General features: G+C 36.4%; 1 protein-coding gene across 3 annotated transcripts in view; it reads right to left on the bottom strand.

The window, feature by feature from the left end:
* Positions 1–12,176, bottom strand: part of TMEM26 (transmembrane protein 26) — a 44,868-nt gene that overhangs the window by 18,445 nt on the left and 14,247 nt on the right. For 2 of the 3 annotated variants that reach the window (XM_055081240.1, XM_007113698.4), the window contains exons 2-4: positions 7,728–7,806; positions 3,471–3,638; positions 1,650–1,870 (exon numbers count right to left, since the gene is read on the bottom strand). In XM_055081240.1, coding sequence (XP_054937215.1) covers positions 1,650–1,870; positions 3,471–3,638; positions 7,728–7,806 — 468 coding nt within the window. The remainder of the gene's footprint in view (positions 1–1,649; positions 1,871–3,470; positions 3,639–7,727; positions 7,807–12,176) is intronic. The other variant, XM_007113697.2, reaches the window with a different exon arrangement.

Below are 12,176 nucleotides of genomic sequence, written 5' to 3' on the forward strand. Positions count from 1 at the left end.
CTCCACTAGCACTAGCACACTACCTGGCCCACACTAGATGATCAGTCAAGAGTTGGTGCATGAATGATCCCTCGTAATTTTCAAGGTATTTCCCCCCTAGGTGATTGACATTTTAATCATTAACTTATTTAATATTCAACATCTTTTGGGAAACACTGATCTATAAAATGCCTCTTGGTGTCACTTGCGGATGGGCCTCATAAACAGGCCATTAAGGTAGCTGAGTTTGGCATTTCTCACATTTTTATAACCAGCCCCTCAAAACATATTCCTCCTGAACCCCCTCTCCTACCCTATTTCCCATGCATCTCACTAGATATTTGGCATTTATGTGTCTACTTCTATTTAGGTAGAATTAGCCACCCTTATATTGTCATGTCCATATCACTGTGCCTGTAGTTATTTATTGTTTTTATGTGCTCGGTCATGATTTCTTCATGATTTTCTTGTAACCTCATTGTACTGTAAGTATTCTAATGTATCTGAAAATGTGTTATACAATGTGAAGCACTGACCAAATATTTGGTATTAAAGCTACAAAGCTAAAGTCAACATTTTAAGGATAATGGGTCAACTTAGATTGGATTCTTTTTAAAATTCTACGTCTACTTACGGTATAAGAAAACTTAGTAGAAATGGAACAGGAAATGATCATGTGAAGGTAAGCTATGGTTACAGATACACTTTGTACTACAATTGGGGTATTAAGTTTACTCAGTAAGTTAGTGTATTTTGCTCAGCTTTATGTTTTGTTGTTTGAGAAACACAGCATAAAACGTAGAATTAAATGCCAGCCTCACTGCAATTTATTTTTATAGCATAGTGCAAAACAACCAAAGCTGAAAGTACATTTAGGCACTGAGACTTAAATCCCTAAAGGTAAGAAAGTAGTTCCATAAGCAGCTGTGATCAGGGATTCTGAGTTTATTTGCTTGTGGCAAAAATAAAAGTACCAACTCAATAAGTTTTAATTTATAGGCATCTACACCAGATAGCCTTTGGGCACTTCGAACAAAACTGACTAAAAATAAAACTTAGTAAAATAAAACCTAATCTGCCCCATTCTGCATTTACGTCAGGGAATATAAATTCCCCAGCTGGCTAGAGGAGTGATTTCTCCATGTCACCTCTAGGTTCTTCCCTGGAATGGTAGCTTTGCTCTGCTCTAGAAGAGACTCTTAGGATTGGCTACATTCCTGGACACTTGAGCATGTGTAAGAGAAGCCAGGGATGGTCATTCCACCCCCGGCAGGTTTTCGGATAACCACGGCTTCACCTAATCTGTGGTCATGCAAACAGTCAGAGCTTCTCTGTTCTTACCCATGGGTAATATTATTTGCCCCCTTTCTCTAGCAGCAACATCCTTCACATATTCATATATAAAGTTTATGTATATATATATGGTATATACATATATATGTATATACCTACGTGTGTGTGTGTGTGTGTGTGTGTGTGTGTGTGTGTGTGTGTGTTCGGGGGCTGATACCTAACATGTACCTGAACAGCAACAAATTCTATGATTCTAGCACTGGATATATGATCTACTGAAAATCCTTATTCATGCATAATATAAATAATAGAACAAAAAGACAGGTATGTGGGCCTGACCTTGAAAAGAAGGTCTTTTCATTGCAGGGCCTTCTTACCTCACATTTTCTTCTTCCAGGGTCTCACTTGTGAATTCCAGTATGTCAGCAGCTGTCCCCACAAACATAAGGAGAAGTTGAGAGAGTTGATCCCGAGTAATCCCACCTCCAATGGGTAGAAGCCATCTTCCAATGATTAGCATTAGCAGGAATGTCTGATGGAGTCCCAAAGTCCATACTTTCTCGCATACTGTAGATAAGTTATTTACAAAAACTTTGGCCTGTTTAACAGAAATGTCATGCAGACAGAAGGATTATGAGCTACCACCTTAGAGAGACAGGCCTTCTTCACCACGGCTGTCAATCAAGAGTTAGCTTTTGTGGAAGGTCATTTTCAGAAAATAATTCTTCGCTTAATAAAGAAAGTAAAACTCTTTTCAACTGAACACTCTAAAAAAAAAAAAAAAGCTAATGTGGTCCTTAAAATGGGGCAGCCTTATAACTGAAAGTAATTTAAACCTTTCACTTACTAGGGGCATTGTACTATATGATATTTTAAAAACCAATTTTGCAGTGTTTCATAGATAATTTATCATTTCATCAGTCTCTGTAACCAGTATAACACATAGCAACATTTTTAAAACTCCATATTAAAATTTAAAAATTCCCATATTTTTCTTTTATAGATTTCAAATCGGAATTTACTAATCTGGTAGTATTTTTAGCATGGTACAAATCTTCTCTTTTGATTTTTATTGCTGTAAAACACTATATCAAAGGAGAAAATATATAATAGTGTTTATTCATTACCTAAAAGTAAAGAAAGAGAATAACTATAAGGTTATTTTTATTCTGAACATTTAACATATTATTCAAAAATTCATAAGCTAGCAACCAAATTTTATTCTGCCCTTATTCTTGGACTCTGAGAAAAATTTACATCCCATTCATGTATTCTGGATGCCATCTCTTTCCCACTTAACTTCTAAATAACTTTTAAAGTATATTATTGGCCCTATCAGTTATGATCTTCTAAAGACTACAAGGGTGTAGATCTTAAGTGGATTGCATAGTGATTCCAACTGATGTATACAAGTGACTTAACTATATTTGTGCAAAATTTATTTACCCCTCTTGATCACGTGCTGATGTCAAGTGTAAAGGTTAAGGGAGGATAAAAGACAAGGCAGAATGCTAACCTGACTGAAGCCATGAGTGAAGATCAATAATCTTTCATTTGTACACTTCTTTGAGACTTCTCATACATTTTATTTAATTCTTGGAGGAAGCATACTAGCAGGGTTAATATTTCTATTGTCAGATGATAAACTGAGAGACAGTGAGATTGATTTGGTCAAAGTGATTTGGGTAAGCTGTGACTGAAGCTTGAAGTAGTTCTATTAAACCTCACAGAATCAGTAGTCTGTCTTATTGTTGAAAACATGGTTCAGTGGTAGGGGCCTTGGCCTTGAGTCTCTCCAGTATATCATTTTCTAATAGGACATGGTTAGTTTGCCAAATATCAAGCATGAGAAGAACAAACAAGTGATTCTATTTTGGCTGGAAACCTTCCCTGATTTATTAACATAAACACCTAAAAAATATATAGGGCAGATCCCAATCTTTCCATTATATCATTCCTTCACAAATGTATGTATCTCTCTTTGTACATGGACTGTCTGATCTAAGTGCTAAAGGTTCCTTAATACTGTAGGTTAAATATATTTATTAATGTATATAAGATATATATGCCTATTATGCAAGTTAAATATGTTTAATAATATTTTTAAATACAATTATCTTGTGAATTCCTGAGCCAAACAATTGGCAAATTTCCCTAGGAAAGAATCAGCTGAAAGGTATAGAGTATGTTATCCTCACCAAGTGTAAAGGTGATCTGCTAGATCCTTTAATATACAGTGAGAAAGCTCTCACCGTCTCAATGAGATCATCCGCTCTGTTGGTTTGTTCAGTTGACAACAGAGTTTGATTGAAGTCTTCTTTGGTGCTGGTGTTCTTTGACATTCCTTCAGATTGGCTACTGCAATACTAAGAAGTGTTTTAAAAGGCAGTATGTCAAAAAATATCACAGTAGGTAGAGTTTAAGATGGCTTCAATGTGTCTAAGAGATTATGAGCAAATATGTGACGTTTCTATAGTATGCATAAACATTTCTGAAAATCAGAATATAGGCTTGAGATAGAAAACCACTTTTCAGTTAATATGAGGAAAGAGTCAACTATGCATGTCTTATTTTTCCACAAGTCTATGAGAATGTAGATGCTCTGAGTTCATTGTGGAGAGCTGTAGAACTTATGGATCGATCACTGTGATCCCTTCCTTGAACCCTGGAACAATTATAAAACAAACCAACAACCAGTGAAAGCATGTATGATCCTGGTCAAAGCATTCATTCTAAGATTTTGTTTCTTGTCCAGAGCCTCTTTATCTAAAATACCATTTTGCTAATATAGATAATTCAATTACTTTCAATCATGCCTGTTAAGCACCGTAACAACCCCCCCGCAAATAATAATAAATTAACATAGTCACCCAGCAACATATACATCTTGTGTCACTTTAGAAGTCAGTTTAGGTTTATAAAAAATTTAGCCATAGGCCTAAAATAAATGGCACTTTTTCCCCTTCTTGTTCTTTCATTTTGCACGCAAATTTCTATAAGTGAACTGTGGATGATTTTTATCCAGCCAGATGCTGGGAATCTGAGGTACAGAAAGAGAAGAAAAAAGTACATAAGAGAGGAAAGGGGTGGCCCTTGAAAATGTAACTGTAGCCAATGATTATTTCACAAATGGGTAAAAAATATATATATATAAGGTTGATTTTTTTTAAAACATCTGCAGAGCAAACTTACTTTTGAAACACATACACATGCACAAACACACACACACATGATCACACATTTGGATTTAGAGAGAAATTATTATTTTTTTAAATGCTAACATTGTGAGAAGTGTATTTTTCTTAATTATTCCGGACACTTCATAGATCATTCTATGAGCTACTTGGAAAAGTAGAAAAGAAAGTTTGTCAAGAAGCTATTTTTTTCCTCCCTTCCATCAAAACAACTAGTGTTACAGGTGAAATGACAAGAATAATTAAGAAAAATGGCCATGTGCCATAACTCTAAGAACAAAAATGCAGTTGTTGGTACCCTTTTTTTTTTTGTACGGCTAAGGCTCCGAGAAAAGATAATAAAGATAACAAATTAAATCTTTGAACCAAGCAACAAATCCTCATTGCAGAGGAGTTTTGTGACTCTATCTAAGAACCTAATGTTCAATAGGAAACAAATTTGACCACTTCTTTTACAGGCATGAAAGCAGATTGTATATTAAAAATGGTGACACTGATATGTTTTTTTACATTCTTATCACTAAAAATCCATAGACATCTTGTTATTTTTTAAAAATCGTCATCTATACTGCAGCATAAGATAACTTGATAGCAAATAGTTTTGTAGTTCATGTCATGGTATGAAGACCTGAGTCCCTCTTTATTTTTAGAACTCTATTTGTTATAAATTGATGTGACTTTCCTATAAGTGGCAGCTGCCTTAGGACTGCAAAGAACAGTGGGTTTGACTCCTAAGACCTAACCTGACTTATATTGTTTTTATGGTAATATTGTTTACATTCAGCATTGTATAAGTGAGTTATGTGGACGATCTGGGTGCCAACAAGTCACTTTTTCCTGGGCTATGTCTTAAAACTTTTAACAGCTTCAAAAGTACTCCGTTGGGTCAACCAGACTGTGACACCATCAAGACCAGAAAATTTCCATTGCTTTAATTGTGCCACTTCATAAATAGACTTGACTAAGAGTTAAGGTCATAATAGTTGTCATAAGCATTTTGTTTCCATTCAGGTAGACCCAGCCAGATTCAGAAATGAAGGTACAGAATTGATTTTCTAGGAGAAATGTTTTCATGAAATAGGTCAGGATGTTTTTCAAATGTTTTTCAAATGCCAAGTCATAGGTTAGAGCGTTTAGGGTATAGAGTAAAGGGAAAATGTGAAAGGAAATTAAATTATCCTTTCCCATCATGAAAAATCCAGATGATTTTGATGCAAATTCCTGTAACACGTAGAACACATAATTGAGAAAGGCAGTGTGGTTTAATGCACTAGGGGTCAAGACTCAGGTTCTAAGCCCCAGAACTGTGGTTGATTAGCTGTGTGGCCTTGGGAAAATTACTTAACCCTTTTTAGTCTCAGGGTCCTCTTCTGTAAAATAGAAATCCATATACCATGTCTAACTTAAGAAGTTGCTGGGTGTATAAATGAGAAAATGTATCTGAAAATACTTTGAAATAAAGGGGCTATATGAAAAAAGTGATTATTATCATAACCAAAATTTCCTACATGAATGGACTAAGAATTTCTGTACCTCCCTTTATTCTGCCATTTCTTATATCTTTAAACGCAATTCCAATACTTTTTTGTCTCTCTCTCACTTTTTTCTACTTCTTTCTGTGCCCACCCTACCCAATTCAATCACTGGGCATTCGTTTTAATTCTCAGTGTCAAAATGAGTCAAATCCATTACTGCTAAAGGTCCAATTACTTTTGTAGTATGAAAATTAGAGAGGTACTGCCCAGGGCTCAAAAATCTTTTTTCTTCTTAAAAAGAGAGCTTTTGGTTGCATGCTATTTGTTGTAATAGGATTGGACCTGTATGTCAATTAACTGTGCAACGCATTTATATTATAAAGCATTTGGGGAAATGAATTGTTATTGTGGATGATAGCCACGTCATAGAATTAGATGTGAAGGAAAAAAATGATTCAAATCACCGGAGCTTATTTTCATATCCTTGAAAGCAGTAAGCAGTAAGGAAATTGAAACAGTCCCCTAATCCTTATGGTATACTTTTTAAAAATTATGATAACTTGAACCAGCCAATCTACTGTGACAAAAATACTTTTGCTACAAACATATAGAGAGTCTTTGACTTCAGTGTTTTTTAAACAGGAGATTTAGGCAGACAGATGTTTTCTTCATGCCTACATCATTGGTACATGTTTGTGGAATTCAGAAATAGTCTACAGAACTAAATTCCCCTCTGTGTGCCTAAAATTTGGAGCAAGCATTTTCCAGATAAGGTTTGAATATCTGAAACATATATCAGAGGCTTAACTTTGCTATAAAATGACCAACTGTAGCAAAGAAATCAGAGAAACAGTCTCACAGATTTTACCAGTAAACGTCCTAAAATAATACTATAACTACTGTAAAACATATGATCCTGTTTTACATGAAGATGTGAAGTCCAGGCTGCAGTCTGATGGACTTCGCCAACTGGCCCCCCCAGTGTTGTACAGGAGCATTTACAACAATCAATGACCGAATCCAGCCTAGAGCCTGCTACCTAGGGTTGCCCAGACAAGAAGCAACTCACTTAAAAATCAGTACCTCCCTCTGTATCTCCCTAATATAGATTAGGGTCTCTTATTGGAACCCACTGTTTGTTTTCTAGGTCAGTGTGGTCTTAATACAGAGAGCCCACCCTTCCTGACAGCGGGTCCCCTGGCTCCTCTCCTTTACCCTTATTTCGGGTCCCTAGGGTGAAATTCCTATTTTACTGAGACAGTTCATAGGACCCTCAAAAGTGAATCTCCTGTAACCTGCAAAGCCTGTATTTTATGACAGACTACTTCAAATAGCCCCTCCAAGTTTGATTGTATTTGTATAGCTGAGTACAGATGATGGGGTTTCTTTTTTGTTTTTGTTGTCCCTAAAAATGTCATTTTATAGGATGCTAGGTGACTAAGCCCTGCCCATTCCTAGCACAATAATTCGTTGAAGCTGCAAGGGTTAAAACCAAAATTGTATATCCCCATGTAAACTGTAGCATGTTGGCGGGGAAGTCTTAAGAACAAGATCTCTAACCCAAATTGTTAATGAATGATATAGTCTTACATCTTAAATGAATGCAACATTTTCATGGGGTTTTACAGATCATGGATTCACTTCCTTTTTGTTGAGGCCTCTTACTTATTCAAATCTTGATAACTCCAGTTCCTTAGAAAAGTGCATTTCTGACAGAAATTGGATTATAATATGAATGTAGTTTATTGCTGAGTATTCTACTTCCCTACTTTCCAAAAGAACATACCTGGGTCTCATGGTGCATTTCAAGAAGCCATAATGATGGAACAATGCTAATCAGATATAAAAATATGGCTGGTGAAAACCTGTGAAAGAGGAAAAAAAAAGATAGCTCAGCTTTTACAAAATTCTTTAAAAAGAAAACAAGCGCACATACCCTGACCACACTGAGTCAGATCATTTTATCTCAAGTGTTTATTTCTAAGGGGGAAAAAGCATTATGTGATTCCTGCCATATGGATTATAGAGAAACAAAGTAACTGTAAAAGGCACTAGCAGCTGTCATTCTCACTGAATTTCTAATCCAATTAATAGACGTTAATTTTAATATAGTTTAATGGGATACTGCCAATTAGTTTCAGGCACAAAACTGGATATTTTGTATTTAACACATTTTACAAAAAGCAAATACAGCAACAGTAAATCTTGGATTTTTGAACATTGTACTTTCAGGAAGATTGGCTACATTTTTCAACATTAACCTGAAATTCTGAGAGCTCAAATAATACCATACAAAAAGACAACAATCAGATGATACCTACTGAACGAAATCAACTGGCTTTGTGTGTTTCTGCTAAACCTAGTGCAAATAAAAATACAGGCACATCTCATTTTATTACGCTTTGCTTTATTGCACTTCACAGATATTGGATTTTTTACAAAGTGAAGGTTGGTGGCTACTCTGCGTGAAGGAAGTCTGTCTATCAGCGCAATTTCTCCAACAGTATTTGCTCACTTTGTGTCTCCGTGTCACATATTTCAAACTTTTTCATTATTATTATATTTGTTATGCTGATGTGTGATCAGTGATCATTGATGTTACTTCCAAGACTCACTGAAGGCTCAGATGATAGTTAGCATTTTTTAACAATGAAGCATTTTTTAATTAAGGATATGTGCATTGATTTTTAAAACAATGCACACTTAAAAGACTACAGTATAGTGTAAACATAACTTTTAAATGCACCGGGAAACCAAAAAATTCATGTGACTTGCTTTATTGCAGTGGTCTGGAACTGAGCCTGCAGTATCTCCAAGGTATGCCTATACGAACAAACAACAGATGAAGGGTTTGGTATTTTTTTAAAGAGCTATCTATATTAATTATTTTCAGACTCAAAATTCAGAGGGCAATTCAAAGAGGGTGCTTTTGTTTGTAGTCAGGCACATCAGGTTCAAACGCTAGTGTTGCCACTGACCTCTGTTTGCTTCCTAATCCACGAAATGGGAACAGTCATATATTAGCTTAGGCTGCCATAACAAAATATACCACAGACTGCATGCCTTCAACAACAGAAATTTATTTTCTCACAGTCCTGGAGGTCAGAAGTTCAAGATCCTCACATGTCCTTTCCTAAGTGCATACACATCACAAGGAGAGAAAGAGATTTCTCTCTCTCTTCTTTCTTTTTTTTTTTTAATTTATCTTTTGGCTGCATTGGGTCTTCGTTGCTGCATGCGGGCTTTCTCTAGTTGCTATGAGCGGGGGCCACTCTTCGTTGTGGTGCGTGGGCTTCTCATGGCAGTGGCTTCTCTTGTTGCAGAGCATGGGCTGTAGGAGTGTGGGCTTCAGTAGTTGTGGCATGCGGGCTCAGTAGTTGTGGCTCCTGGGCTCTAGAGTGCAGGCTCAGTAGTTGTGGTGCACCGGCTTAGTTGCTCCGTGGCATGTGGGATCTTCCCGGACCAGGGCTCAAACCCGTGTCCCCTGCATTGGCAGGCGGATCCTTAATCACTGCGCCACCAGGGAAGGCCATCTCTTCTCTTCTTATGAAGCCACTAATCTTATTATTTTAGGACCCTACCCTTATGAACCTCATTTAACCTTACTGACTTCCTAAAAGCTCTGTCTCTAAATACAGTTACATTGGGGGTTAGGGCTTCAACATATGAATTTGGGGGGAACACAGTTCAGTCTGCAGCTGTCACATTTATCTCACAGGAATTTTTATTATACAGTTGACCCTTGAACAACGTGGAGGTTAGGATCACTGACCTTCTGCACGGTTGAAAATCCACATATAACTCTGTAGTCGGTCCTCTGTATCCACAGTTCCACATCCGCAGATTCAAACAACATGGGACATGTAGTGCTATAGTATGTATTTCTTGAAAATAATATGTATATAAGTGGACTTGTGCAGTTCCAACCCATACTGTTCAAGGGTCAACTGTACTTTCTATAAAGCAGCGCCTGGCAGAGTTGGGCATTCAGTAACAAGTAGCTACTACTAGTATAATTATGGGACATTGTGCAATGAAAACATGTCCTTAAAAATTTGAAAGAAGATGAAAATTACACACTTTGCAAATTTATTTCTTCCGATTGCATTTAATTTAGATTGGAATCTTGCTTTATGAATCATCTTAAAGTCAAAATTGTAAGTCAATATAATTTTATTAAAATACTTTTAGTACACGTATGTGATGGTTTAAAGTGACCTGAAAAATAGAAATGTTAATTGCTCAAAAATAGAATTGTTTGAGATGAAATGCTACTAAATTCATACTCTTATATTCCAGTGGTGGAAGAAGTGAGCAAACCTAAATGCAGGAACATTTTTAGAATGGACTTTTTAAAGGCTGTTAACCCTTTCATTAATATCTCCTTTCAACTTCTGAGGAGAAGAAGGGAGAAAGGGCAAAAGAAAGAGAGTCTTTAAAAAAAATCAGTATTTAATATGTATAGCTGATTTCACTTTTGTTATAAAGCAGAAACTAACACACCATTGTAAAGCAATTATACTCCAATAAAGATGTTTTAAAAAAATCAGTATTTAAATGGACACTACCCTACCTTTGAATTCCTGCAAAAAATAATTTTGAAACAAAGGGGTATGGGTCATGACATTATTAAAATCTGATTTAGACGATGGCTGGGCTACAGCAAGATATCAAAAGCCCCCATGTTGAACATGCTTTCAAAAAGAGAAGGAACACTTAATTCTTTGACCTTGCATATCAAGGGAAACATCAGGAGAGAATATTTCCTTTGTGAAATTGGGAAAGGAAATGAATTCTGGTTAGAGGGACAGTCGGAATGTGTAAATGTCTGTTTGGATACATCAAATATTGGCTGGACTGCAGTTTTGTTGACTCTCTTGGGATTAATTTTGGGATTCACTCCCCTAACAATACTGTTACAATAATAATCTAGGGAAACTATAGACTGAACATAACATAGCTCTTGAAAGAGGTTAAGAATAAAAAAAAAAAAAATAACCCTTAACAGCTTCTATGCATAAGATTTATTTCTATAACTGGAAAAAAATACTATCCTGTTTCAACATATTTCCTCTAGTTAGAAATCTAGTTATATTAGAAAACAAAAAACTTCCAAATCCAGGATTTTCTGTGCTGCTTACTACAGAAAATCTAAATTCCCTCTCTGATATTCAAAGCCTCCATTATCTAATCTTATCTCCCCTTCCCCTTCCTCTTCCTTTACCACATCCTATCAAGCTGAGCAACTCAGTCTTTCAACGTGCTGTGTAGTTAACATGAAACAAAACAAAATGTTTTAGAAAGTTGCCCTCACTTCAGCGCCTCTTCATCAGACCTATTTGATGTAAGTGAAAAGCGGGTGGGGAGGGAATCACATTGAACGCCTGAGAATTAATCATATTCAGCTAAAGAGCATATGAGTCCATAGTCTTTCTCCCCCTATTTTCCCACCCTCTTAACCCTACACCTAAGAGGATTTGCTGGAATTTCCAAAGGCTTCCAGGTAGAATTACCGAGGAAATGCCTAGTCTGCAAAGTGGTCAATAGCAAATGAGAATCAGGAGCTTCCTTCCCTACTTCCTCTCCCTCTCTCCCTCCCTCTCTCTCTCTCTCTCTCCCTCCCTCCCTCCCTCTCTCTCTCTCTCTCTCTCTCCAGTAGCAGGCTGTGGTAGTGGTACAACAGAAATTTCTTTTTTTTTTAATTATGGAGAAAATAAAAGTCTCTATCATCTAGAGAAGTATTACAACATGGATGATAGGTTTTATTGGGGGCACGAAGAAGACATTTCAACCATATGTCACATATGTTTTATTGGACCATGGGTCCCTGTTAAGAGCAAAGGGCTCTATTGCCCCTTCAGCTTGGTCCATCTGAGAAGAGAGGCTCTGACGTGGTTTTTGGAGCAAACGTCCCTTCAAATTATGACTACCTGTTTTGGAAAGCCCTCCTCTTATATCTCTACCCATCAACATCCTTCCTGTATTTTGCAATATAGGAATTAATGGCAGCAATTAATCTTAACTTGTCTTTCTCTTGTGACCCAACATATTCTCCACTGTTTTCTTGTTATGTGTATATATGACTTCGCTTTCCTAACACAAAGTTCCTTGAAGACAGATCCTGAGTCATATATGTCTTTATGTCTCTTCCCTCTCCTTCATTTTTTCCCCTCCTCAGTGGTCTCAGGTGTCTTTGTTAAGTAATTAATGTTTATTAAGCAAATACTTAAATGCT

Source organism: Physeter macrocephalus, chromosome 20, assembly GCF_002837175.3.
Source record: "Physeter macrocephalus isolate SW-GA chromosome 20, ASM283717v5, whole genome shotgun sequence".
Taxonomy (NCBI): Eukaryota; Metazoa; Chordata; class Mammalia; order Artiodactyla; family Physeteridae; genus Physeter; species Physeter macrocephalus.